The 24107-nt window shown below is 39.2% G+C and overlaps 1 protein-coding gene across 3 annotated transcripts in view; it reads left to right on the forward strand.

The window, feature by feature from the left end:
• Positions 1 to 24107, forward strand: part of PTPRT (protein tyrosine phosphatase receptor type T) — a 441556-nt gene that overhangs the window by 142674 nt on the left and 274775 nt on the right. For all 3 annotated transcript variants that reach the window (XM_065645693.1, XM_065645694.1, XM_065645695.1), the window contains exon 3: positions 22630 to 22901. In XM_065645693.1, the coding sequence (XP_065501765.1) occupies positions 22630 to 22901 (272 nt within the window). The remainder of the gene's footprint in view (positions 1 to 22629; positions 22902 to 24107) is intronic.

The raw sequence follows: 24107 nt of genomic DNA on the forward strand, positions 1-24107 counted from the left end.
AAAAACTGCAGAAGAACAAAATATTGCAGGAGGAGGATACCCCTGTATGTTTTACAGGAACAGGACTTCAGTTGCCAGAGGCATTGCTCGTGACTTTATAGCTGAAGCTGAATTCTCTAAACCATGTAAAAAACTAAAAAATGACATAAGATAATGCAAAATTTAAAGATGTAGACAAGCACAGAGCTGTTTGTTTTGTCTGGAAGCACAGAGAGGATCTGTGGTATTTTAGGGAGAAATCACCTTGAATGAGTGATGTGCGTAACTCAGCCTGGTCTTTTCACTGTTCCTCGGCTGTGATTGCTGTCGAGGCACAGGCTATTAATACATCACAGTCCCTAAGATTTAAACAGCTATTTAGAAGTGTGTTAGAATTAAAAAAAAAAAAAAAATTGTTGAGAAACATGTGCGTGTTTTAAAACAGCATCTGCGATATGTGCTGGTGCTTGTTTTCAAATAGCTATTACAGAAAACTTTTGTGTTTCCATGCTTGGTTGCTCTTTTGCGAGCTGACAGCATAAATGTTTTTTATGTCACTGTGAGATGGTGATGGTGGAGACACTCGGAATGTAGACACGCATTGTCCAAAACCCCCCTAGGACAGCAAGTTACAACTTCTTGTGTCTGTCCCCGTTAGATCTGTTAGAAATACAGATACCTGTTTTGATGACTTGCAAGTGTATTTGTGTAGGATCTTAGTTTAAGTCAGGAGCTGTTACGTGTTATTGCGATGACATTGGGAAAGCTGCTTTTCTGTTCATATTCCAGTAAGTGGCAAGAACACATCTCCTTAGGGGGAAAAAAATACAGAGGGTTTTAGAAGTCAGGACACTTGTGCACATTTGAGTGATGATGTGGGCTACGTTGATGCAAAAGGATCAGAACAGAATGAAAAGCCAGGAGTACTTGAGGTGAGCAATGTGCTAATAGTGCTTGCAGCCCCCAGCTAAAATATTCCTTAAAATAACTTTGGCATTGAGCCCTAAATTAAAGGTTTGCTATTGGTATTTCAGACCCAAAATTCATTAAAATACAAATACTTTTAGGGCGATTGGTAATATATCTTCCAAATGCAAAACATTTAAAAGCAAAACAAACCATTAATTTTATTACAATGGTTTTTAATTAAAATTCTCCAAACACATGGCTGTTCACACGGTACGTTGGGAATGTAGTTGCTATGTCTGTCTTCCCTGTACATCAGTGGTTTATATATATATATAATTTTTTTTTTCCAGATCAGTTCTATCACTAAGACTGATGTTTTTCTGCTGCTAAAGGAAAAGGTTGGCTCAGGAGCTGGAAAAAAACGGGTTCTTTTCTGCAAATAGTGCTCCAGCTCCCAATGCTGCCACCGTCCATTCAAAATCTGCTTGTGTGCTGTGTCTGGCACTGTTGTCAGAACCTGCCGCCCCTGGGCTGATGGCTCTCATGTGTTTCTAAGGATGTCTTGATCAAGGCCAAATAAAAACCAAGAGAAATGCTGGGAAATAAGGCACAATGTGAGTGGGTTTGGGTTTTTAGGCGTTGGGAAGCTGAGAAATTTGAGGAAATGGCCGCTATTGAGAATTCCAGTGCTTGCTTGAAAAAAATCTGTCTGATATTTGCAGTTTGTTGTGGAAGCAGTTGTTCCTTGCTTGTAAGAGGCTCAGAGATCCAATCCAGGAATAGAAACTGCACTTTTGTTGCTTAGAGGCACATGTTGTGATGAGCATAAATGAACAGTGAGTAACCCATCAGCTGAAAACCACCACATACAGGATTCATACTGTTACAGAGCCCAAACAAATTCACAGGTGTCAAGCTAGGTTGGCGAATAATTCATAAATAAGAAAAGTGTCCATGTTTCCACACAAACCACTCATACAAGGTTTTGCTCAGCCCCTTCTCATGGTGGTGACTTATGGGCTCGTATAATTCCTCCCACATTCCCCCAACAACCTTTTTTATTTGATTTAACTGAATAGCTGTGTCAGGAATTCGACTGGCATCCATACCCCTCTGCCAGAATTTCACGAGGAGCTGAGGCATAGACCTCTGTGATCTTTTCTTCGACAGATGGCCTAGCAGGGAAAAAAGAATCTAGTGAATGCCAGGATGGCCACTTATATTGCTTCCCCAAGATGCTGCTTCCATATCAGCAGAAAAAGAGGAATGCAAAGCATTTGCTGTCACATTCATTACAAGGGTTTGTATAATAGAGCAGTACGGCATGGAAAGCTGATCCCGCACGGAATGCTGGTGTGAACGGCTGGCTGTTTCTAATGCTTATACATTTTTATGTGGATTATTTTTTTTTTCCTCTCAGAGAGATATTTCATAGCAGGAAAGTGTAAGAATATTGGTGATTTATTTATTTTGCTGAGCATTGGATCGCTCTTGCTGAGATTAAATCTTCCGGGGAGTTACAGTTTCGTGTTTGTTTGTTTTTTGATGTTGCGGCAATAAGCTCAAACTCTGGCTGTAAGGGGCAAGGAAGGCAGCTGGCGTACAAATGGCAGAAACAGCTGAACCACTCAGATGTTCAAATCATTTCTAATGAATATTATCACCTCCTTTTTCATTATTGTGTTAGAATTCATTAAAAAGACTTGGTTCTTTGAACTGGTTGGCATGATATCCATGGAAATGTTTTGCCCAGTTCCTGAAACTAGCTTGCATTTTAATAAGTGAAGCTCTAAGTCTGACCATTGGTTTTGAAATCCTCTGGTAGTATGTCAGAACTGGGGAGCAAGCTTGTAATCGGATTTTTAACAGATATGAGTGTGTTTTAAGTCCTCCTTGAACTCTGTGAATGGTACTGATAGAACATACCTGTAAGTAGGGAAGAGGCACCTAAACAAAGAATTTGGAGCATAGTGATCACTCTGTATCCCTCATTTCTGAAGGAATCTCTGGGAGACTCTCCCAGAAAGTGCAAATTAGCAAAGTCGAACAGCTGCTGTAAATAATACTGGTGGCCACTTTGAATGAAGATTCAAGTGATGCATAAAGACATTCTGGATTTTTTAATTTTCTGTTTCATTATTGAATGTAGAAAATCAATATTTATGTGTACGCTGCATGTCTTAACAAGATGTTATCTGTAGCATCTGGATGTCTTGTGAGGCAAAAGTCCCAAAGAAATCCAGAAATAAAACTTAGGAATTAGTATGTTGAGATCAGACAGTATCAGCCTTGAAAGACCTTGTTGAGAATGTAATAGAACTTGGCTGTTTTTATCCTAATGACTTATTCATTAGATAGAAGAAAATCTATATGGACAGAACAAGATAAATCTCTGTTTCTTCACAAACATATGCATCAGCACATACTTCAGCAAGTACTATAGAAGTATGCACTCTTGCCTAAGCCTGTCATAAAGGACTAAATTATGCTCCAACACTATGTAGTGTGTAATATATTTGAGCAATTCTGACTTCAGAACACTAAGGACATGTCTCTCCATTAATGAGGGAACACATTCTGTTGCATTTGCCTTTAATCAGGGAAACAGCACTGGCTGGATTCTTTGAGGAAGAAGGATGACTTGTTTTTCTTACACACCTGTTGTATTTACTTTCAATTTGGGGATATTTGCAGGATAGGAAGAGGCAAAACCCCAATGAAGTTGAGGTATCAGGACATTAAGACATCAGGAATTGTCTCTACTGATCTGTGAAAGAAAGGAAATTCAGAATTTTATGGTGTTGGATGTGGCCTTCAGATTGTTAGCTTATTTAAAACTTGTCCTAGCAACAAATCCTCTGATAGCATATCTACAAGAAGTAGCAAATCTGCTGTGATTCTCAGTAGCTGTATGGAACTTGTGATTTTTTCCCTGTATAGTAAGCCTAAAACATCTTAAGTTTGGAGATTTCAAGGTTGATAACTAATTACCCAGCTTTAGAGAGTTTCTGTAAAAGGTGTTATTCTGCAACTGTTCCTTATAAGATTTCTTGTGCTATTTTATTTGAAAGCATTGCAGGCTAGGTGATTCTAAAGAGAAAATACCAGGCTAATTAGTTGCTTATCAAATGTGGTATTTCAATTTTTTTGTGTTCTTTATCTGAAGTGAAAAAACTGTCTCACACTGATGAAGCATAATCTAGTAGGACAGATTTCAGGTGGATCTTAAATGTTCGCTTTGCTTTGAAGGAAGAACTGTTCTCTCAATACTTATGTTTATTAGCAGAGTGTTGATTTGTAAGGACCTGGTGGGAGATTTGCATAAGGAGGCGGCAACTGAATTGATTTAATTGCTTCACTGCTATATTAGCTGTTGGCATCCCTCCTGGTTGTAGATTGAGAGTCTCGCTGGCAAAACCAGTTTGTGGTTTCTTCTGGGGCCACCTTGGCTGTTCTGTCAACCTGACACCTTCTTGCCGGCTGCGATAACTAAACAGCCACGGCTTGAGGGATGAGGCCTAGAAACCCTGCCTGGCCATGGCCACCACCTTGGCGTGAGGCGGCCTGGTTCGCTGCGGCTTCACCTGCTGAAAGCTCTGAGTTTTATCGAGGTGCTGGGCATGTGTTTAAATGTTTGTGAAGACTGTTTTGTGGGGGTGTTTGGTGTGGGGAAGATGAGCGAGCAGACTCCAGCAGCTTGGGTGGTAGCTCGGTGCTCAGCCTGGATGTTCCTTCGCTGGATGTTCCGTGTCACACTGGACATGATGGATGGTCACACCATGCTGAGCAGGGAAAACTGAAGTTTGTAGCTTGACTTATCTGTAGAACATCTTGGACGCTGAAGTACTAATAACAACATCTTCAAGAGCTCGATGAGTACTTAAAATTCACACTTATTGCAAAGTTGCAAATATGTAGTTCTTCACATTTTAATGCATGCCCTAAGGATGCTTGAGACTTCTGCTATAAAATTGTGTGGTTGGGAACATGAAATCCTGTCATGCAGCAAGCACATATGCCTGAGAAAGCAGGAACGGACAAGCTGGCACTTGAAAATTGTTGCTGTAGTACTAAATGTAGTTTAAAAGGTGCCTGGAGCTATAGGGAGTTTGGATATGCTGTATTAAAAAATAGTGTTTTACTTTCATCGACATTGCTGTAGTTTGTGGTTGGTGTCCTTAGTTTTCAGTACTTGTCACAGTGTTGGTCAAAATACTTGGAAATGTGCTGTGTTACTTGTTAATCTGGCAGTCCAGACTTTTATTTTACACTTTTGAAAATCGACAAAATATTTCACAACTTTGTGCTATATGGAATTTTAGATACTTCTTGATGTGTTTGATTTCGAGCATCATTGTGTATGAGATACAGTTGTTTGATAGTTTCCTAAATAGCAAGTGGTCAAAAAAGATCTTTTACATTGATGCATAATGGAAATATATTAGGGAAAAAAGTAAGTATGTTAATGACCCAGAGAATTCCAGGAAGATTAAGGATATGCTTTTTGGAAACACAGCTTTCAGAAAACTGATAGGGGAACGACTGCATGCTGAGTCTAACTGATTTTGTGAACAGGAAGAAATTACACTCTGCTGTTCTTCCAAATTAGTCCCCTTGATAGAAGCTGTGTGAATACAAAATAGAAACTGATCCAAATGGGGCAAATTATCTTAATTCTTGTTAATTCCTTTATGCATTGTCATGAATACGCTCACTAAAGAAATCTTAAAGTGTTTAATAATATGGTCTAATACTGGATCCACTATTTTAGAAGAAAAGAAAAATAGGATAGAATTATTAGAGACTCTTTTTTTTTTGGAGGAAGAGTTGAACTTGGCATGTGGTGTCTACAGCACCGTGAAATCAAAATTTCATAAAGATATCTATGTTGCAAACGTAAACCTAGGGCATGTTGCCAGTTTTTAGTGGAATATCCTGAGCCTTCGCCTTACAAGGGTGAAACATAATTGCGTGTCCTCGAAGCACAAGCTGCAAGAGGTATGTGTTCAAAATGGAAAGATGTGTTTAAATGGACTGCCTGGAGGGTTGGAAATTGGATTTTTCCTTATAGTATAAGGAGGCAAACCTGCAAAGGAAAATTGCCAGACGGGAGAACTGCTCAACCTTCATTCCTCTGGTGGCTTAAATCACGGTGCTCTGTGTACCAAAAGTAACAGAGAGGGCTAAACAAATGCAAAAGAGCTTTGTTTGTAATGTAGTACATTTGTATCACAAGCAGCAGTAGTCCATCTCAGGCACAGTTCTTAGCCACTGAAAATGGTATGTTTATAAAGCTGCTTTGAGCAGAGCGTTACCAAGGGACTGCGTTTTAAGCTATTAACATTTCTACTGGTTTTTTTAGGCAAAGAATTTGTTTTAATGTAATGGATTCTTCTCTGTGCCTTACAGTCCAGAGCTGGGAAGGGAATAGTTCTGTGTGTGGAACAGCACTGGGCTCTTTCTTTGTGGTTGCAGGACTACTGTCCTCTGATTGATCCCAGACAAATACGATGCTCAACTTGAAGGATTAGTGGCACACACAGTATTCAAGTTCTGTGTTCCAGTGCACCTCACTGCTTTATCAAATAACTAGAGAAGGCAGCCTAAATGCCCTTGTATATATATATTTTTTTTGAGAAATATTGGTAGCTTGAGAAGTACTCAAACTATCCAGCATCAGATACTGCTGTTTATTATCCTGGCAATACAGTAGGCTACCTGCACATACACTCCTATTTAAAGGAAAATATTATGAGTTTTGCGAGATGACTCAACACAATGAGTTCAATATGGCAGTGCTCTGGGTCAATGACAAAACACGACCAAGTTCTGCAGGTCACTCTGGTTATGTGTCAGTACAACCTCCAAAGTAAAAAATACTGTTGCCTACCTGTCATAAACATTGAGATTATTGAAACAGTTGTTTTTCAGAGGTATAAACTTTCTAATTTAATCTTTATTACTCTTTACATGTGAGCAGAATCCCATTCTAGTCCCTGTGGATGGAGTGTGAATGTGGACTCTGCTCTAGAGCACGGACTTAACGCCAGTAGTAGTTGATCAGAATGGAAATTGTATAACATCCATCAGATGTTTTTACTATTGACACTGCTACAGGTTTAAGTAACTGCCTATTTCTTGGACTGTGTTGCAAACTTAAGCAATAAGATTTTGTAATGATACGTTTTATGTTGTATCCAACTAGTGGAGGAAGAAATCTTATTTAATGATGCAGTTAGATTTTTTTTTTAAAATTTATTCTGTGATTTTTGTCTCCAAAGGTGTCTGGATGAGAGCAACCTGGAAGACAGAAGTAGCACTCAGTTTTCGTTTTGAGTTGCCTTGTTAAGCAAAGCTGGTTTAGGTTGAAGTTTCCTGCTGATTCTTGTGCTGTCTGTCTTCTCTGCAGATCAGAAAATAGTTATGAACAGTTATTTGACGAATACTTTAAATATTTGGGGGATGTATCTGCAAAAGGTAATGTTTTCAGGACAGTTTTGTGTGACGACATCTGAAAGCTTTAATCACTTCAGGGAAACACCAGCAACTCGTAGCTGTATGACATGCACAGACGAAGGTTTTTCAAGAGAATATACTGAATGATTTTCGTACAAGCAAGACATCTCTTTAATGCTTTGTTTGATACTGTGAAGACAGCTGAAGGAATAAGGGAGTAAGGGACACAAAGCGACATTTCTTGTGTCAGTTTAAGTACAGTGAATATCTGTCACACAACATATGGTTTTGATAAAAATAATGTACACTTGGAACCGCAATGTTATTGTCAATGGATTAAAAATTCTTGTGTCCAGAGCCTGACAGGAACCCAGGGTGTGTGTTTCTTTATGTGAGCATATGTGGAGGATAGGATCCAAATTGTATTCCTTCAGTTTTTGTTTGGAATTCACAAGTGAAAAGTCAAATGAAAATCATTCCAGTTTGCCAGAAACTCACCTGGTTGTTTAAACTGGGTTCTAAAAATGAGCTGGACGTGGATGCTAGGGAAATCTCTATCCCGAAATCTATGAACACGGTTGATTCTTGGAGCTGTCTACAGTGTAAACAGCTCTTGCAGTAAGAGTAGAATTTGAAATAATAAACCAGGAGGAATAGAAATATGATCCTGGACTAGGTTTCTGTAATAGAGATTAATGGGGAAACTGAAAGCTAATTGCATCCACGCGCTTAGTAGGTTAGTCTGTTTGCATGAATTTGTGAACATTCTAGTTAACTCAGTGTAAATCCTACATAAATGGCTCATTTGTTTGTGAGGCCATGAGGAACAATTATTTTTCAAAGATAGATAATCCTACTGAGAAAATGCTCGTTAATAATTTGGCGCCGATCCTGACCGTGCTGAGTTCAGGGAGCAGGTTATTTGCGTGGTTCATTTAGAAAAGGATCCAAACCTGAGGAAACTGCTCAAGTGCATTTTAATTGGAGTTTTTTCTACCCAAGGTGTTTACAACCTGTTTCAACTGCAAACACTTGAAATAGTAGGGCTAAGCCTTGCCTATGGAAAAATCTCTGTTCTCTTTTGAAGCGGTGCCAGTACTGAAAACTTCTTCATTCAGGTTCTGAAAACGTGACAGAAGTTTTCACTTTACCTCTTGGCCATCTGCAATGCTCTGCTGTAATTACCTAACACTCCAAGTCTCGATACTTTATATTGTTCTAATACCTTTAATTTAGAGTTTTAATTTTTATTACTGTTTGTGCTGGGAACATCTCCCAGTATTCGTTGTCTGGTAAAAGATGAAAATGTGTAATCCTCAAAGGATGTTTCATACCTCCTTAAATTACAACAATTTTAATAAATAGAATTAGTGAAGCTTTGAGGATAAAAATGACATTCTAATTAAAAAATTGAAAAGGAACCCACTAAGAACGATTTCGAACTGTAGTGTAGAAACTTGAAAATGGGGTGAGGAGATAACTTCAGAATAAGATAATAGCAGGTACGAGGTTTATTTAAATCTCCTACTTGCAGGAAATGAGAACTGGTGAGTCAGCTAGAATATCAGTAATTAGCTTCTTTACTTGGTGAAAATTGTACACTTCCCATGGTCTAAATGATTACTTTGCACTAGTCTTAATTCTAGAAATTATCATGTCTTTTTTTTGGACCTTTCTGCATGTCAGACTAAGGTACTCTTGGGCAAACAGTCATGGTTTTGCTAAGGAGCAAGTCTTTGATAATCTGAGGGAATTTTTAAGTGAAATTATTGTTTTGCTAATGTGTTTTTTCAGAGCTGTTTAATTGGCTACTAAAAGAAGAATGGGGAGATTTTTCTTCTTTAAAGAAAAGGAAAAAGGATGATCCTAGAAAGCTCGGAGGTAAAACAATTGAAACAATAACAAACAGATGAATCCAGTTAGGTGAATCCAGCCTGGAAGAGTAACCAGCAGAGCGTTTGCAGGGGAAAACTATGACTTTCTACTATACAGAAATTACTTCTGTGCCAGTGTAATAATGGATTAAAACTGGATTTACCAAGGATTTCGAAGCTTTTGAAATACCTCCTGAGAGTTTATTTAAATGAAGTAATCCTCGGAGGGAACCAAATTCTATGTGGGATTTGTAGACTTCTGGAGACAGAAAATAGTCCAATGTGGCAGAAGGTTAACAACTGATGGCCCGAATGTCTTTCCTAATAATATTCCAAGCCAAATTCTGTAGGAGGAAATGAGCAATAGAATAAGTAACTTGGCACTGACAGAAAAATTTGTTGGGAGCTATGAGGAACTCAAGGCAAATTAACACTGGCACACATGGGATAGGTTGGAGGCTCTGTCTCATGGATAACTTCTTATTTCTAGTTCAGATTATGAACTGTAATTTCACATTACTGCCTGTAATTTTTAGGTCCATCCATTTTAAACAAAGTGCCAAGAGTTGGTGCAGTGTTCATAATGTAGTTGTATCTACCTTTTCTTTAAATGAAGTCTTCCTAGTCAGTTCAATGTGTTTATGACCACATAAACGAGTTGTTGTGGTGTGCCAGATACCACGTAAAAGTTACTTAATGGGGAAAAAGATGGATTTAGATTGGATCAAGGAACTCACCAGGTACAATATTTGAAGTTTCCATCCAAGCAGTGGTATCAGGTCAGTCTGCCATCCCCTGCAGAGCTCAGAAAGGGTGTTGTGGTACCCAGCCCTGTTGGGTTTCAGCAGGAAAATCTTGACCAGAAGATGTGATTTAGTAAACACCATTAATTTCTAATAAAAGCCTAATATCATGCGTGTGGCACTGTTAGGTTCTAAATAAACCGCAGTCTACAGGAAGTAAATCTATATGTACTTTTGGACAATTTAGTAAAAAATATTTACACAGGCATCCAGCTGGGCTCAAAAAAGCACATGGGAATAATAGCCTTTGTAGAGACTGGTAATCCTCTTGCTGCCTAATATTAAAAAGACCAAGAAGTGAGTTGTGATAAAATACTACAGATTATGTGTACATTAAGTGTACTGAGCATATTTGATTAAAACACGAGGACGTATGCAATGGCTCAAAGGCAACATATTTCAAGCTACTCAAATGCTTTGTTATTGAACACAACTCTCAAGTTATTTGATTAAAAATATCTGTCCAGTTTCAGTAACTATCAGATGTTTACTTAATGATTAGACTTTTGTGTAATGATGGATCTAGTTTAATTATCTTGAATTGCAGCTGCATGGTTTGGGATTTTTTTAAGCACAAATACTGTCTTGTGTCATAAGCTAGTCACCAAATTCATCGTGTTATGGAGAAAATTTGGATTAAATTAGTATTTTATCATGGACACTTAGGCACCTTCTCTGAATGCTGGTGCTAGCCACTGTTGGCAACTGAGCTGCTTCAAGGTGCCTTTTCCTTTTCTCTTCTTGAAATACAAGTCAGTAACATTCGGCAAGAAAGCATCACACCAACAACACCCCTGAAAAAGAGGATGCTGATAGTAACTCCCCAATTTAGGTTGCTATAATTATAACAGGAGTTTAGACAAACAAACGTTGCCTATTTAAAAATAAAATCTGGTCTAATTTAGTTCCCATGGGAATGAGCAATGAGTAGTGCTCACAGATGTGGGCTGGAACGACTGAGGCTCCTTCCTCCTGTGCCAACCCACCTCCACTGTGGGCGGCATCAGCCTCTGCTTTTGCAGTTCTGAGCTGCTCCTTTTGGGAAATTGTTGTGCCTCCATACTGCGCGGTGGCTTGTGAGATGGCCTTAATTATTTTCTGAATTCACTGTGCTAAATTCCGTCCTTGGCTATACTGCAGTACACCCAGAATAGCATCGCCGACTTCAACAGCACCCAACGCTTTGTTGAAACTGAGCTCAGTGAAGTTGAAAATTTGATGCAAAAATAGCTCGGTGCATAATCTTTAACATATTCTGAGTTTAGAGCTGTAGTGTTGATTTCTTAAATGTGCAAATAAGTGACCATATGGCTAGAACACAGTTATGTAAAAACAAACTGTTGGAGAAACAATTCTTGCAAGAATTCTTCAGACATCATTTGCTAGAGTTGCCTTTTGGCATTACGTTTAATATGTTTTCTGTCACAAATAGAAGAGATAATAATCCCTCTGCAGTCCCCAAGAAAATGTTACATATACAAAACATATGGAAGCTTTACACAAGTTGCAAAGATCATAAATGCTGGTTAGTAATGTAGCTGCATGCCTACTAATAAGATATTTAATCCTGGCTGACATGTAAACCACTTCTAATACTCTAGAATTATGTAATAAAAATATTCAGCTATTTGTCTTGAATGATTAAGCAAACCAAGAGTCCAATATATTGAAAATAAGTATGTGCTTGAACTACATGGATTTCAGTACTTTCTAGCAAAGTAATATTTTCACCAAAACACTTCTGGCAGCTGTCGCGCTGATGCCAAAGGCGATTCTAGAGCGTCTTTCAGAAAGTCCTCATTGGTTCAACCTTTAGGGTCCGATTGGCCCAGCGATTTAGATTTTATGTCAGTTTTAATTAAACACAACATCAAGAAGATAAGTGTGGTTTATTAACTTGTCAAGAACGGGAAGGTACGGACAGAGCAGTCTCAATGGATGATCTCGTGAGGCGTTGGAGATGCTTTGTGTGATGCAGACTCTTGGACACAGTAGACTAGTACCTGAGAACCTTGAGTGACACCAGGGTAACCACCTGATAGTACTCAGTCCCAGTGGCTTTAGAGTAGCTAAATTAAAACAAATTAAATTGAACCTCATTATGAACCCTGAGCCATCCATCCGCACACCTGATGAATGAGGCTGCATCCAGCAGGTATCTGCTGTATCCTTGGAAAGGGAGAGGAAGGAATGACGGAGTTTGTGGTCTGCCCCCTGCGTCTTTTAAATGATGTTAGGAGAGAGAATTAGGCAGAAGTGAAAAAAATCCTTCAGAGACAAACCAGAACTGGAAAGCAAGATCAAGACAAAATAAAAGTAGAGAAAAAGGGTACTCTGGCAAAGGACTGTTATTAAGTTTATGTCTCAATTGATCAACCATTGTATCTGAATAATGCCGAATAGATAACCGATGAGTATTAGGTGGGGTTTTAATTTGTTTCTGTTGACCATTACATATATCAGACATTCATGGGAAAGATAGCTTTTGAAAACAGAAATTTTAATCCTAATTTTGTGCATGTCATGTGCATTTAGGCAATTTTTATATGGAGAGGCAGCAGACATTTGACTTTCTCTTGCTGCCCCCTCCAAGTAGAGCCAATGTTGCAGTTGCTGAGATGTAGTAATTCAATTATTTCATTGCTTGTAGTTACCAACCTAAGACATGCTTTCTTTGAATCTGTATCTACCTCATTGGAGAGATTTTTGGGTTTAGCCATTGGGTTTTAACAAGATACAGAATTTTATTTTTAAAATAAGTACCATTTTGAAAACAAAGGTGAGGCAATGCATGATAGGTAGGAATTACTCTTTTAGAAAAGTCTTTACTGACCACTGCCTCTGAACTCCCTTATTGTTGATAGGTCATCCTAAGAGAGCTCTTTAGCATCTAATTATAAATTACGCCTATTACACAAGTAATTGTAGACCTTGAACTAGAAAATTTGGTGAGTTTTTTTTTCCAGAGGGCGTATGTAGAGGCTCCTTACTGAAATACTGACATTTCTATGAGAGAGATGCATTTAGCAGCAGTTTGTGCCACAAGTTAAATCAGGTGAGGAAGATATTTTGTATTCTGCTGAATCCTGAGCCTTCTGGAGTGGTGTTTGTGAGAGGCTTTGAACAGAAGCTCCTTAATGTCCCTACAACTCATTTCTGTGGGCTTTCTTGTGGAAGGTTCAGCTGTAATAAAGCTCTTGGATGCCAAGAACAAGATTTGCAGTGTCTTTAAATGAAGATATTATGTTGAATTATGGCCATTCCCCCTATTTTGTTTATTTGCCCATTTAATAACCTGAAGTTTATTAAGTGTTTAAATCAATTGCCTATGTTTTACTGAAGTGTTCAGATAGTGATTGATAGTGTAAATAGTTATCAGGCTACTGGAATTAAGAAGCAACACAACATGTTCAGTTTTCAGGGTTTAGTGTATATTTTAATCAGTTTTAAAAGATGACGATGTAACGAAGAAGGTATAATTAAAGCTGTAGAGAATTCTCATTGTTGGTAGAGAACTATATGTTTATTATCACAAGATTCCTTTACCTGATAGACTGGAGTAGCTCCATTGCTAATGGACTTTTTTTTTATAGCACTGCAAACAATTTATACCATATTTATAAATAATGGAATAAGGACACACTCGAAATATGCTACAGCAGTGACCTTAGCAACATTGAATGCTGGCAATGAATCTATTATTTTTTTTCACTGTTGAGATTTATAGAATTGTTTCTAATCCTAGAATACACACCATTTTTTGATTCTTAGTGAACCTAGGCTTACAACTGGGCAGTTGGTCTTTAATAAAAGAAACATTTATGAAATGTAGGAAGAAAGTTCTAGAAATAACTGTGGAGCCTTGAGATAAACATGAGATATGCAGAACAGCTGCCACATGGCTGTAGCCTCAGAGCAATGGCTCTCTGCTGGGATTTGACAGTGATTTCTGCCTTGTAAATCAAAATTTGAGCTTGTCGGTGAAGAGGCAAAGGTGATTTGACCACTGATGTTATTCCAGGAACCACCAGTTGCAAATGTTCTTTATCAGATTTATGCGGAGGGAAGGACTGTGCTCTAGAGGTGCAGGTAGAAAACAGTGCTGGACATCACCTTGCACCTCTGAAATGTGGTCCTCATGGTAAATTGTGCAGTCCCTGCTGTAGATTAGAACTGTTAGATGTCAGTGCTTTCAGGAACTCTCTGATCCAATGTTTAGAGCAAGCTCTTGGAGCATCTTCAAGTGTAGTTAAGTATCACTGCTCTGTTTGTATCTATATAGTTGTGAATTAATCTTCATGTGCTGATTTTCCACACTAAATGTAACAGGTTCCCATATTGAGTACAGGCTACTAGAGACTACTCTGGCCTGTAGCTGTGGCCAGAAACCAGCAATAGAGAAAAGGCTCTTTTTTTCTTTTTCCCCTGCCTAATCATCTCCGTAGTGTTACAGTCCGTTGTCTTGCAGTGCCAGGATTTCTAGCTCAGTGATCATACCTAGGTGAGAAATTGAGACAACAAGAAGTCCCTCCTGTGCTTAAAAATTTCCTCTTATCTCTACTGTATTGGGTATTATCACTCTTCTGAGCACTTCTTTTCCTTGCTATTTTTATAAGCGTTCTACCTTCACATTTCAGTTTAATTTTCTTCGGGCTAACGAAAAAATCTGCGTTTGTTACTGGGGAATTTACAAAGTCAGAACCTGAATCCTGCATGGTAGCTTTATATTGCAAATACATCAATCTCTATCATTGACTTTGCTTGGTAAATGCCATAGAATTATGCAACCAAGAGCTATACATATATGTTACGTTATAAGAAGGATGATTTTAAGAACAGAACAGGGAAGAAGCTATTTTCACTTAATGATTTAAATATTCTCGTAAGGTTAAAACAGCGTCCCTTTAACAAATAGGGTCCTTCCCTGTACATGAAGTGAAAAAAGAAGCGTATATAATAGAATTAACAAAAATGGGCAAACAAATTTTTGGTGGATCACAATATATGTTGCTGGGACAGCTATAACCCAGAGTGGACCGCGAAGCTTCTGGACTGAATCCCAAGTCTTGATGAGACCATCTCTGTGCTGTTAAGAGAACTGGGATTTCTGAAACTTTTGACAAAACATTTAATCCTCGAGTCCTTGCTTCACAGCCTGTTGCAGAAATCCCATTATCCACCTTAAAGCCCTCTGCTAATTAGGCCCTTGTCAGCTTCATCTGTCATTTGATCTCTTCCCATCTGGATTTTGTACTCTCAAAGGGTTTGCTGACTCTAATCCACCAGTATATAAAGAGAGAAGCACTAAAATGCAATATATTTTTTTTTTTAAATTTTTTTTTTATGGTAATCCATGATATGTTTTCATCTCGTTTCTTCTGTCAGTGGTAATTTAATGTTTCCCATTTTGGGTGGTAAAGCCCTGGGGGTCAATGTCCCTTACTTCAGCATTTATGTGAGGAGTGAATAAAGGGAAGGTGTCACTTGGCTGGAGGCCGTTCCTGGGTTGTTCACATCTTTCAGTGTCTGTAGGTCACCACTGTTCAGACCTTGGAAAACATTTGTAAAAGGAAGGTAGTTTGCTAACACCTGTGATTTACTGGTATCAGTGTCTGGGTGCCACTCCAAGTGCCAGCAATCATTTATGGCTCCATTGGTGGAATCAATGAAAAAAGTCTGCAGTTTGCAATTATGGAACTGTGGGAATCCTGGTCTCTCTAGTTCTGAGTATTGTAGGATAATTATTTGGTTTTTATATAGAACAAGAGAGTTGCAAACATCTCCCCTCCCAAGGACACTTGGAAATGTGCAAACCAGACCTGCTTTCGTTACACACCTGGTCTTTTAGGGAAGATTGGTAAACATGCCACACTTTTCACTTTCTTTAAATAATTACAGCAAATATTTTCTGTCACTGAAGTAATATGGGATCAGTCTTGTTCTCAGAGATTTTTCTTACTAAAAAACCCCCAAACCCAACAACATAATTATTTTCATGACATTAATTCCCAGAGGAAAAGCTCTTTACAAATAGGAGGCTGTCTCTTTAAAAAATACTTTCGTGTTATCCAACCATTTCCGAAGTGAATGAATTGTCCTCATGAATTATACTGAACTCACTTGCAGTTATATTCATATTTATCCATGAATCAAACTCTTTATTTCACCAGTAGATTAATTCAGTATGACCCACGTTTGAGAAATAAAATCCATAGATCTCATTTTTTCCTAATACTTGAAAAAGGGGTAGCAGCAATGAGATACACCTTGTTTCATTTAGACTTTGTACAAATGCTGCTGTCTGTAGTACATTAGTCAGAAAAAGAGATTTCTGAGCCTTTTTCAGTTGTTATACATGAGTATGAAGCGTAGGGATATAAAAATGTGGGAAGTGTGAAGCAGGAAGATAATAATAATTTTTCATACAATAAGAACTACAAATTAAGTGGCAGTAGCTTAAAGCAAGTACATGGCCATATTTATTTATTTTCCCCAGAACAACATCTAATTAAACTACAGAGCTTGTTGACAGAGTCTTATTCCTGACTGACTCAGCAAAAATTACGGAAGGAAGATCAATCTGTGGCTAATCAATGAAAGGGGTAGATGCAGCTGTAGACTTTGAAAATCTTGATATAGCTGACTGGCAGGATCTCGAAATGGTAAATTCTACTTCGCAGCGCTCTAATTCTTATGTTCTGCTTCAAGTAGACATTTTGTCGCTGCTGGAAACCAAGCGTTGAGGCAGATGGACTCTTTTCTTATATTGTCCTTAAGCATATTTGTTTTTCCTACTTAGTGTAGATGCTTTTCAGTATCTGTCCTGTGGCATTCAAATTGACTTGACAGCATTATGAGTACATTCTATGTGGCTGCTGATATCAGAGGCAGGACGGAGCTTCACACATTTCCAGGTGAGGGTGTTACGGTCTGGATGGGTGGTGGTAGTTAGATGCTTGGATGGCAGCTGTTGGTGGTAGCTCTTGTTTGTGGATGGCATCAAACTGGAGGGACCTGTTGATACAGTTGGTTGTAAGGCACCATTTAGTGGGATGGACACAGGCTGGAGGAATGGGCTGGTAGGACCATTTCTGAAATTTGGTATGGAGCAATACAGCTTGGGGACTAACTGGCTGGGGAACAGTTCTGCTGAATAGGACCTGAAGATGGGAGATTTAGGCTAGACAAAAGGAAGACATTTTTTACAATGAGTGATAAAACACTGGCCCAGGTTGGCCAGAGAGGTGGTGGATGCTCCATCCCTGGAGACATCCCAGGCCAGGCTGGACGGGGCTCTGAGCAACCTGAGCTGGTGCAGATGTCCCTGCTCATGGCAGGGGGGGCACTGGAGGAGCTTTGAAGGTCTCTTCCAACCATAATAATCTTATGATTCTGTGATTCTATGATATTGGCATGAGCCAGTGGTGTGCTCTGGAAACAAAGGACGATAATGGCATGCAGGGTTCTTTTGACAGGATCAGAGTCAGCAGACAAATGGAAATGGTCCTCCCTCATTGATACTCATTGAATTGCATTGAACATTCTGTGCCTAATTTTGGGCCTTAAAATAGAGAAACTGATGAACTGGGGCAAGTTCAATGAAGGCCACCAAGTCTGTAGCACTTGCCCTGTAAGAAGAGGCTGAGGAGCTACCAGGGCTTGTTGAGCCTGGGGCAAGGGAGGCGTTGAGGGGTGTAGCAGTGGCCCCCAAGAACCTACAAGGACGTTATCAGGAACACCATGCAAGGGTCGTTACTGCGGCGAGTTGCTGGAGGATGAAGAGACAAAAGGTATAAATTGAAATTAGAGGTTTTGGATTGAATATAAGGAAAAGCAGTGAGGGCAGTCAGGCAATGGGGTGGCTTGCCCAGAGGGGATGGTCGATCCCACTGGGAGGTTTATAAGTCTCAGTGGATAAAAACTCTGGAGAAACCCGAGTTGGCCTCATCGCTGACCCTACTTTGGGCAGGGGCTTGGCCTGAAGCCCTTTCTGACCTGCATGATTCTGTGTTGCTTTGTTCTCCCTTAACAAGGTCAGATGTCAGGCTTACTTTCTTGAAGATGGAGTTCTTCTTTGAAAATAAGCAAAACTGTGTCTTGAAAAGATGCTCATGCAACTGATGGAACTGATGGAAAACCCATCCGTCTATTTTTGGAAGGAGTTTGCTCTCTACCTGATTCTAGTTTTCAAGGCTTTAGGAGTCTCGTTTTGCAGTTGGGCATTTTGACAGCTTTCTTTTCAAGTTTACAGTCGGTCTTTAATGGTTGCCGTAATTTCACTTTTAAACAGCGCAGTTCTTCAAAGCCAACAGTGAAACAGCATCAGCCGAGGTCTGTCTGGTGATCGCGAGGAGTTCTCGGTGGCTCATTTCTTCAGCTGTCATTTGTCAGAACACACTCATGTAATCTTAATGAACAATGTGCAAAGCCATTAAAAACTCAATTACGGCTTTCTTTTTACTGCAGACGTGAGAAAATGCAATCATAAAGTGCTGATGTGTAAACACAATAGCCACCATCTGCTACAGAGTAGCATTTCAGCTCCAAAAAGAGGATATATGTTGCAGATGCATCAATAATAGGACGCTTATCAAGGCATCATTATGCACCAAGCAGGGGAAAAATTGAAATTTATGGCCAGCTAGAGAGCACTTTGTGGTTTAATTCCCCAGTTTTCGGTGGTGTGTTTAATAACTATGAGAGAGTGCCGTTTTATGTGCCTGGCGTTTGAATGGGTTTTTAAAAATGAATTTATTTACCATCTTCCCATCCGCCTTGCTTCTGACTGATTTGAATGTAACACATTCATTTGTGGTGACTCAGGACAAAACCAGCAAGATATTAATTAATCTAACCTGTTGATCCAAGAGCGCTAGATTTAATTGGCCTGATATTCAGTCTGCTTTAATGAGCATATACTTCTGTGTCCAATAAATATATAAAAAGAACTTTTACACAGCATAGGTATTTTTTTCCCCGAACTAATTTTTTCAGTTCAGTGTTGACTTTATGGCATTTGAACTTGCTGGATGGAGGTAAACAAAACAACAAGGCTAAATGACTTTTTTTTTCCTGCTATTATTATTTTTCAAATTGGATATGCACTGGTCTATATAAAAGTTTCTCCAAGATACCTTTTGTTTTATTCATATTTGTGCCTGGAGACATTTAAGTGGCTTTCAGTCATCCATTGATCAATAATTTCCATTTGTGACATGTTAATTCATTCCCTAGTTCTTTATATGAGTGGAAAAAATGACAAGTGGTTTGTTGATGCCGGACCAGATTGTATCTCTTTATTTGCACATATAGGCCTATAAATTGAGAATAAGTCCCATCAGCTTCAATTCTGTGCTCGGTCTAAAGAAGGCTGTCAGACTCTGAATCACAATATGTCAATTTTTATTAAGGGTAAGGAAAACCACACTTGCCCTTAAAAGGCTATTTTGTTGTGTTGTTTTTATTTTTCTCCTGATGGGAGCAATTTTTGTGATCTCTTGCCTACCTCTAAATGACTAATCCTGCCCAGACAAGCTTCACTGGGTGTGGACATTTATAACAGGACATCTTTTCCACTGTCATATAAAATAAAACCTCCTATCAGGACTTTACTGGAGACAGGGAACAATTTTATAGTATTTTCTCTTGCATCTCTAGGCATACTGTATTAAAAAAAATCATAAGCTATAAATAAGAAGCTATGAATAATTTGCATATGACAATTGTTTATAAGGCTATTCTTTTAGTAACTGAGTCTAATTATTTTGTTGAGTGCTTTTTGGTGGATGGATATTTTACTTGCTCATGTGTCAGTTGCTGGATTCAGGCTCCATCCTCTCTCTAGAATTGTCAGCAGTTGCACAAAAGGCCATTGTCAGACTGCGAATAGCTTGTGATTCATTTTTTTGTGGGTGGCAAAAAATAAAGTTGTAATTATTACTTGGAACTTTTTATGAAAGTTGCTGTTTTTTCTCCCAGAGGAAAGCTCGTTATTTCTATACATAAATCTGTAAAAGCTAAATACTCCTTAACTTTTCATGTTATTGAAATGCTTACCCCAGTGTAGCTCAAGACTGGAATGTGATAGACACAGTACAGCTTCAGAGTAGTTCTCTAGGGTAGAAATATGTATATTATTAAAAAAAAAAAAAAAGTTGAGAAAGCTGCCGAGAAGTGAGATGATTTGCCCTATGATCCAATCAATGATGGTGCAAAAATGAGTTTTGCTGGGTTTCTACCCAGTGCAGCAAGCACCTTATAGATGCACAGGAGCTGTGTATTTCTTTATGGAGTGCTTTGATGGACTGTGCCATCATCCTCAAGCGTGAGATCTGGCAAATGTATAGCATCACGGAATCATAGAGTCATAGAATCATTTCAGTTGGAAGAAACCCTCAGGATCATCGAGTCCAACCATAACCTAACCTACCTCTAGCACTAACCCATGTCCCTAAGAACCTCGTCTAAACACCTTTTAAATCCCTCCAGGGATGGTGACTCCACCACTGCCCTGGGCAGCCGGTTCCAATGCCCGACAACCCTTTCCGAGAAGGATTTTTTCCTAATATCCAATCTTAAACCGTAGCACTTGTCTTCACTGTATCTTGTGCTGTTTCTCAGCAGCTGCTTCAGGCTGCACCGCTGTTACTCAGCAGTTTTACAGTGGCTTTCCTCCCAGATTCTCAGAAGAGCGGTTCTTATGACTGTTATTGCTTTATTTGTAAGGGAAGATAAGGCAGGCGATGTGTACTGACGGGGATCGTGGACGTGAGTGTCGTAATCAATCGTAGAAACCAGACTGTCGGGTTCCAGCCACTGCCTTCGCCATCAGACTGTGCTGCCTCTGCAAGCCTGTTGGCAATTGTGCTTTCTGATAATACATTGCACAAAGTCAGAGAAATGGAATCTGAATCTCAGTTTCTCAAAACTTTACCTTATTTCAGTGGATTTTTAAGAGTAGTATGAATACAGTACTCACCGAAAAAGGGGGTTTTGTGGTTGATTTGGAACAGAATTAGACCAACAGTGAACATCTGTCAGGATCCCCTCTTAGGGACTTTGATTATTAGAGAGAAATTGAAAAGTCTGGATTCAGCTCTTATGTTTTTCAAAGTCCTTGCTGTGAATCTGGAATTTCTTGATTTGGGGCCATTTTAATTTTCAGCATATCAGAATGAATTACGGGATTGCCAGAGAGCATCTTGCCTATAAATTTTCATATTTCTTAGTATAGCCTCTTTCCCAGCTGTGCTTGAATTGTGCCTGAATTTGCCAACAATGCGTGATTTATTTATTTATTTATTTATTTTTTTAAGATTGACTTCCTTCTGCATCCATGCTTTTCAATCCTTTACAAAATGCACATATATCATATAAACACAGGGAGAAAGTTGCTGGTATCGAATAGAAATTTAGAATATATGGCTGTTCACTGCATAGAATTGCTCAAAATGCTTATCCAGCCTGTCCAAGTGTCACACTGCTATGGCATGGAACAGGGAAAGTCAATAGGTTAGAATTGAGGCAAGGCTTTTCAAACTCAATCTTCAGTAAACTGCAAGAGGCCAGCAGAGAAATACATTTGTAGGATTCCTTGGCAGCAGCATCAGAACTGAGAATGTCAAGAGGGCTGCATTTGATTAAAAATTATCATGCCTGGCTGCTGACACACAGGTTTTTCTCCCCACTTCAATCTTTATATTTTCTTCAGCTTTTTCTGAGTGCGAGTGCCTACACACACATAAAGGAGATCCTTTAAAGAGAATTGAATCAAATAACTCTCATAATGTTTTTCCTTATTGCTAACATTTGTCACCTTGATGCATCTGTGAAGAGATGAGTTGAGACACAATGTGCTGTAAAATAACTGCTTGATGAATCAAAATGCGAGTTCAACATCAAGTGCTATGGTTAATATGATGCAAGCTTCCAGGTTAATAAACTCATAAATTGCCTTAGTATTAATATATATTTCCTTGCCTGAATTCAGCCTGTCCTTCCCTCCTGGAAGAATAATTGTCCTTGTTGCATTGTTTCTAGATGAGATGTTGCTGTTATGCTTACAAGCCCGATTCTTTTGTGCTCTGAAAATTGTTTTTTTTCATAACACGTTACAACCTTCAAAAATTTACAGTGCCGAGATGCAGAGTTCACAGGTATAGACTGGCATGAAGTGGGTAGGGGCCATGCAGGGTAACCATCAGCTGAGAATTTGGGCCATTGTTGGAGTTTTTGTATTGAATTTGCCTTTGGGGGACAGTACGTGGTAGGTGCTGCTTGAATTGTGAGTATGCCTTTGTTCAGAGTGACTGCTTTATCACAAGGTTATAAAATAATAAAAGCAAAATAGTATTTTTATTTTGATTTTTAGGTTATCTAATTAAAGTGGTTCTAGTTGGCCCTAAATCTGTTTATGTATAGATACCCTTCAATTTTAATATCTTTTCTTTCTGTTACCTAACAACTACCATAAAATAGCTAGTCTGAGTTCTTCAAATGAATATTTTGCTTTCTGGCTTCACAGGGAATCACTGACGTTTCTAATGGAACTGTTTTTACTGAAAAGGCCAAGCGAAACCTCTTCCTTCTCCTTTTGCCTTGCTCTGTAGGCTCCTTCATGATGGTGAACAGCTCTGGGCGGGCGTCTGGGCAGAAAGCTCACTTGCTGTTGCCTACGCTGAAGGAGAACGACACACATTGCATCGACTTCCACTATTACTTGTCCAGCAGAGACCGTTCCAGTCCCGGCTCTCTGAACGTCTACGTGAAGGTGAATGGAGGACCACAGGGCAATCCCATCTGGAACGTCTCGGGGGTTGTTACAGAAGGATGGGTGAAAGCAGAACTTGCCATCAGTACATTCTGGCCACATTTTTATCAGGTATGAGTTTGTAATGTTTTTCTCTCTTTTTCCTCTGAACATGTTGCCCAGAGAGGTGGTGGATGAACCATCCCTGGAGACATCCCAGGCCAGGCTGGACGGGGCTCTGAGCAACCTGAGCTGGTGCAGATGTCCCTGCCCATGGCAGGGGGGGCACTGGGGGAGCTGGGAAGGTCCTTCCAACCCAAACTGTTCTATGATTCTATGATTTGGCTAGGTATGAGCTAAGCTATTGTTAGCAATAGGTAATATGAAAGTAACAGGACAAGAGGAAATGGCCTCAAGTTGGGCCAGGGGAGGTTCAGATTGGATATTAGAAAAAAATTCTTCCTGGAAATGTCTGTCAGACATTGGAACAGGCTGCCCAGGGCAGCGGTGGAGTCACCATCCCTGGAGGGGCTTAAAAGGCGTTTAGACGAGGTTTTCAGGGACATGGGTTAGTGCTAGAGTTAGGTTAGGTTATGGTTGGACTCAATGATCCTGAGGGTCTCTTCCAACCGAAATGACTCTATGATTCTATGAAAATCAATTCCCCCCCTGACTCTTTCCTCTCAGAATGAATTCACATATAGCAGTTTGATAGCAAAAGGGTTATCTAGGCATCTTGACATATTCCGGCTTCACCCTATTTCTTCAGTTGCTGTCTGGTCACAGAGTGGTGGATAGACAGCTGGGAATCACATTATTGGCAAATTAAGACCCACTTGTTTGTCATGAAATTGGCACATAAACAGACTTCTATTGGCATTTTCCGTGGCACTATATAAATATAAAATGAACTGAGTGTCTGGATGTGTAACTGTGTCTCTAAATAAATTTGCCTGAACTATTTTTGGCCCTCAGTTGGTTCCATAAGAAGGAACACTTGTTCACTCAGCTTTGCATCTGGACTTTTCCTGTACCCATATGAGGGGTGTAAGTACATAAGCTACCAATAAAATTTGTACTATTTGTACTATGTTATCAACATGACTTATCAACATGAGATCCTCCATTCCTCTTCTTCTTAGCGCTGCTTGTAACATAGTTTTCCTTGCTGTGTTAGGAGATGTATTTTATTAAAAGAAAAAGAAAAGAGTTGAGGAATGTAATGGGTAAGTTAATTTTAGTTATAGTAATTTTACAACTACTTGTTAGATGTCTACTTCAAACTTAATGTGGCAGCTTTGCAGTCATTATTTTAGTTGTAATTAGGTAAGATCGCAC

The sequence above is a fragment of the Caloenas nicobarica genome, chromosome 15 (assembly GCF_036013445.1).
Source record: "Caloenas nicobarica isolate bCalNic1 chromosome 15, bCalNic1.hap1, whole genome shotgun sequence".
In the NCBI taxonomy this organism is placed as follows: Eukaryota; Metazoa; Chordata; class Aves; order Columbiformes; family Columbidae; genus Caloenas; species Caloenas nicobarica.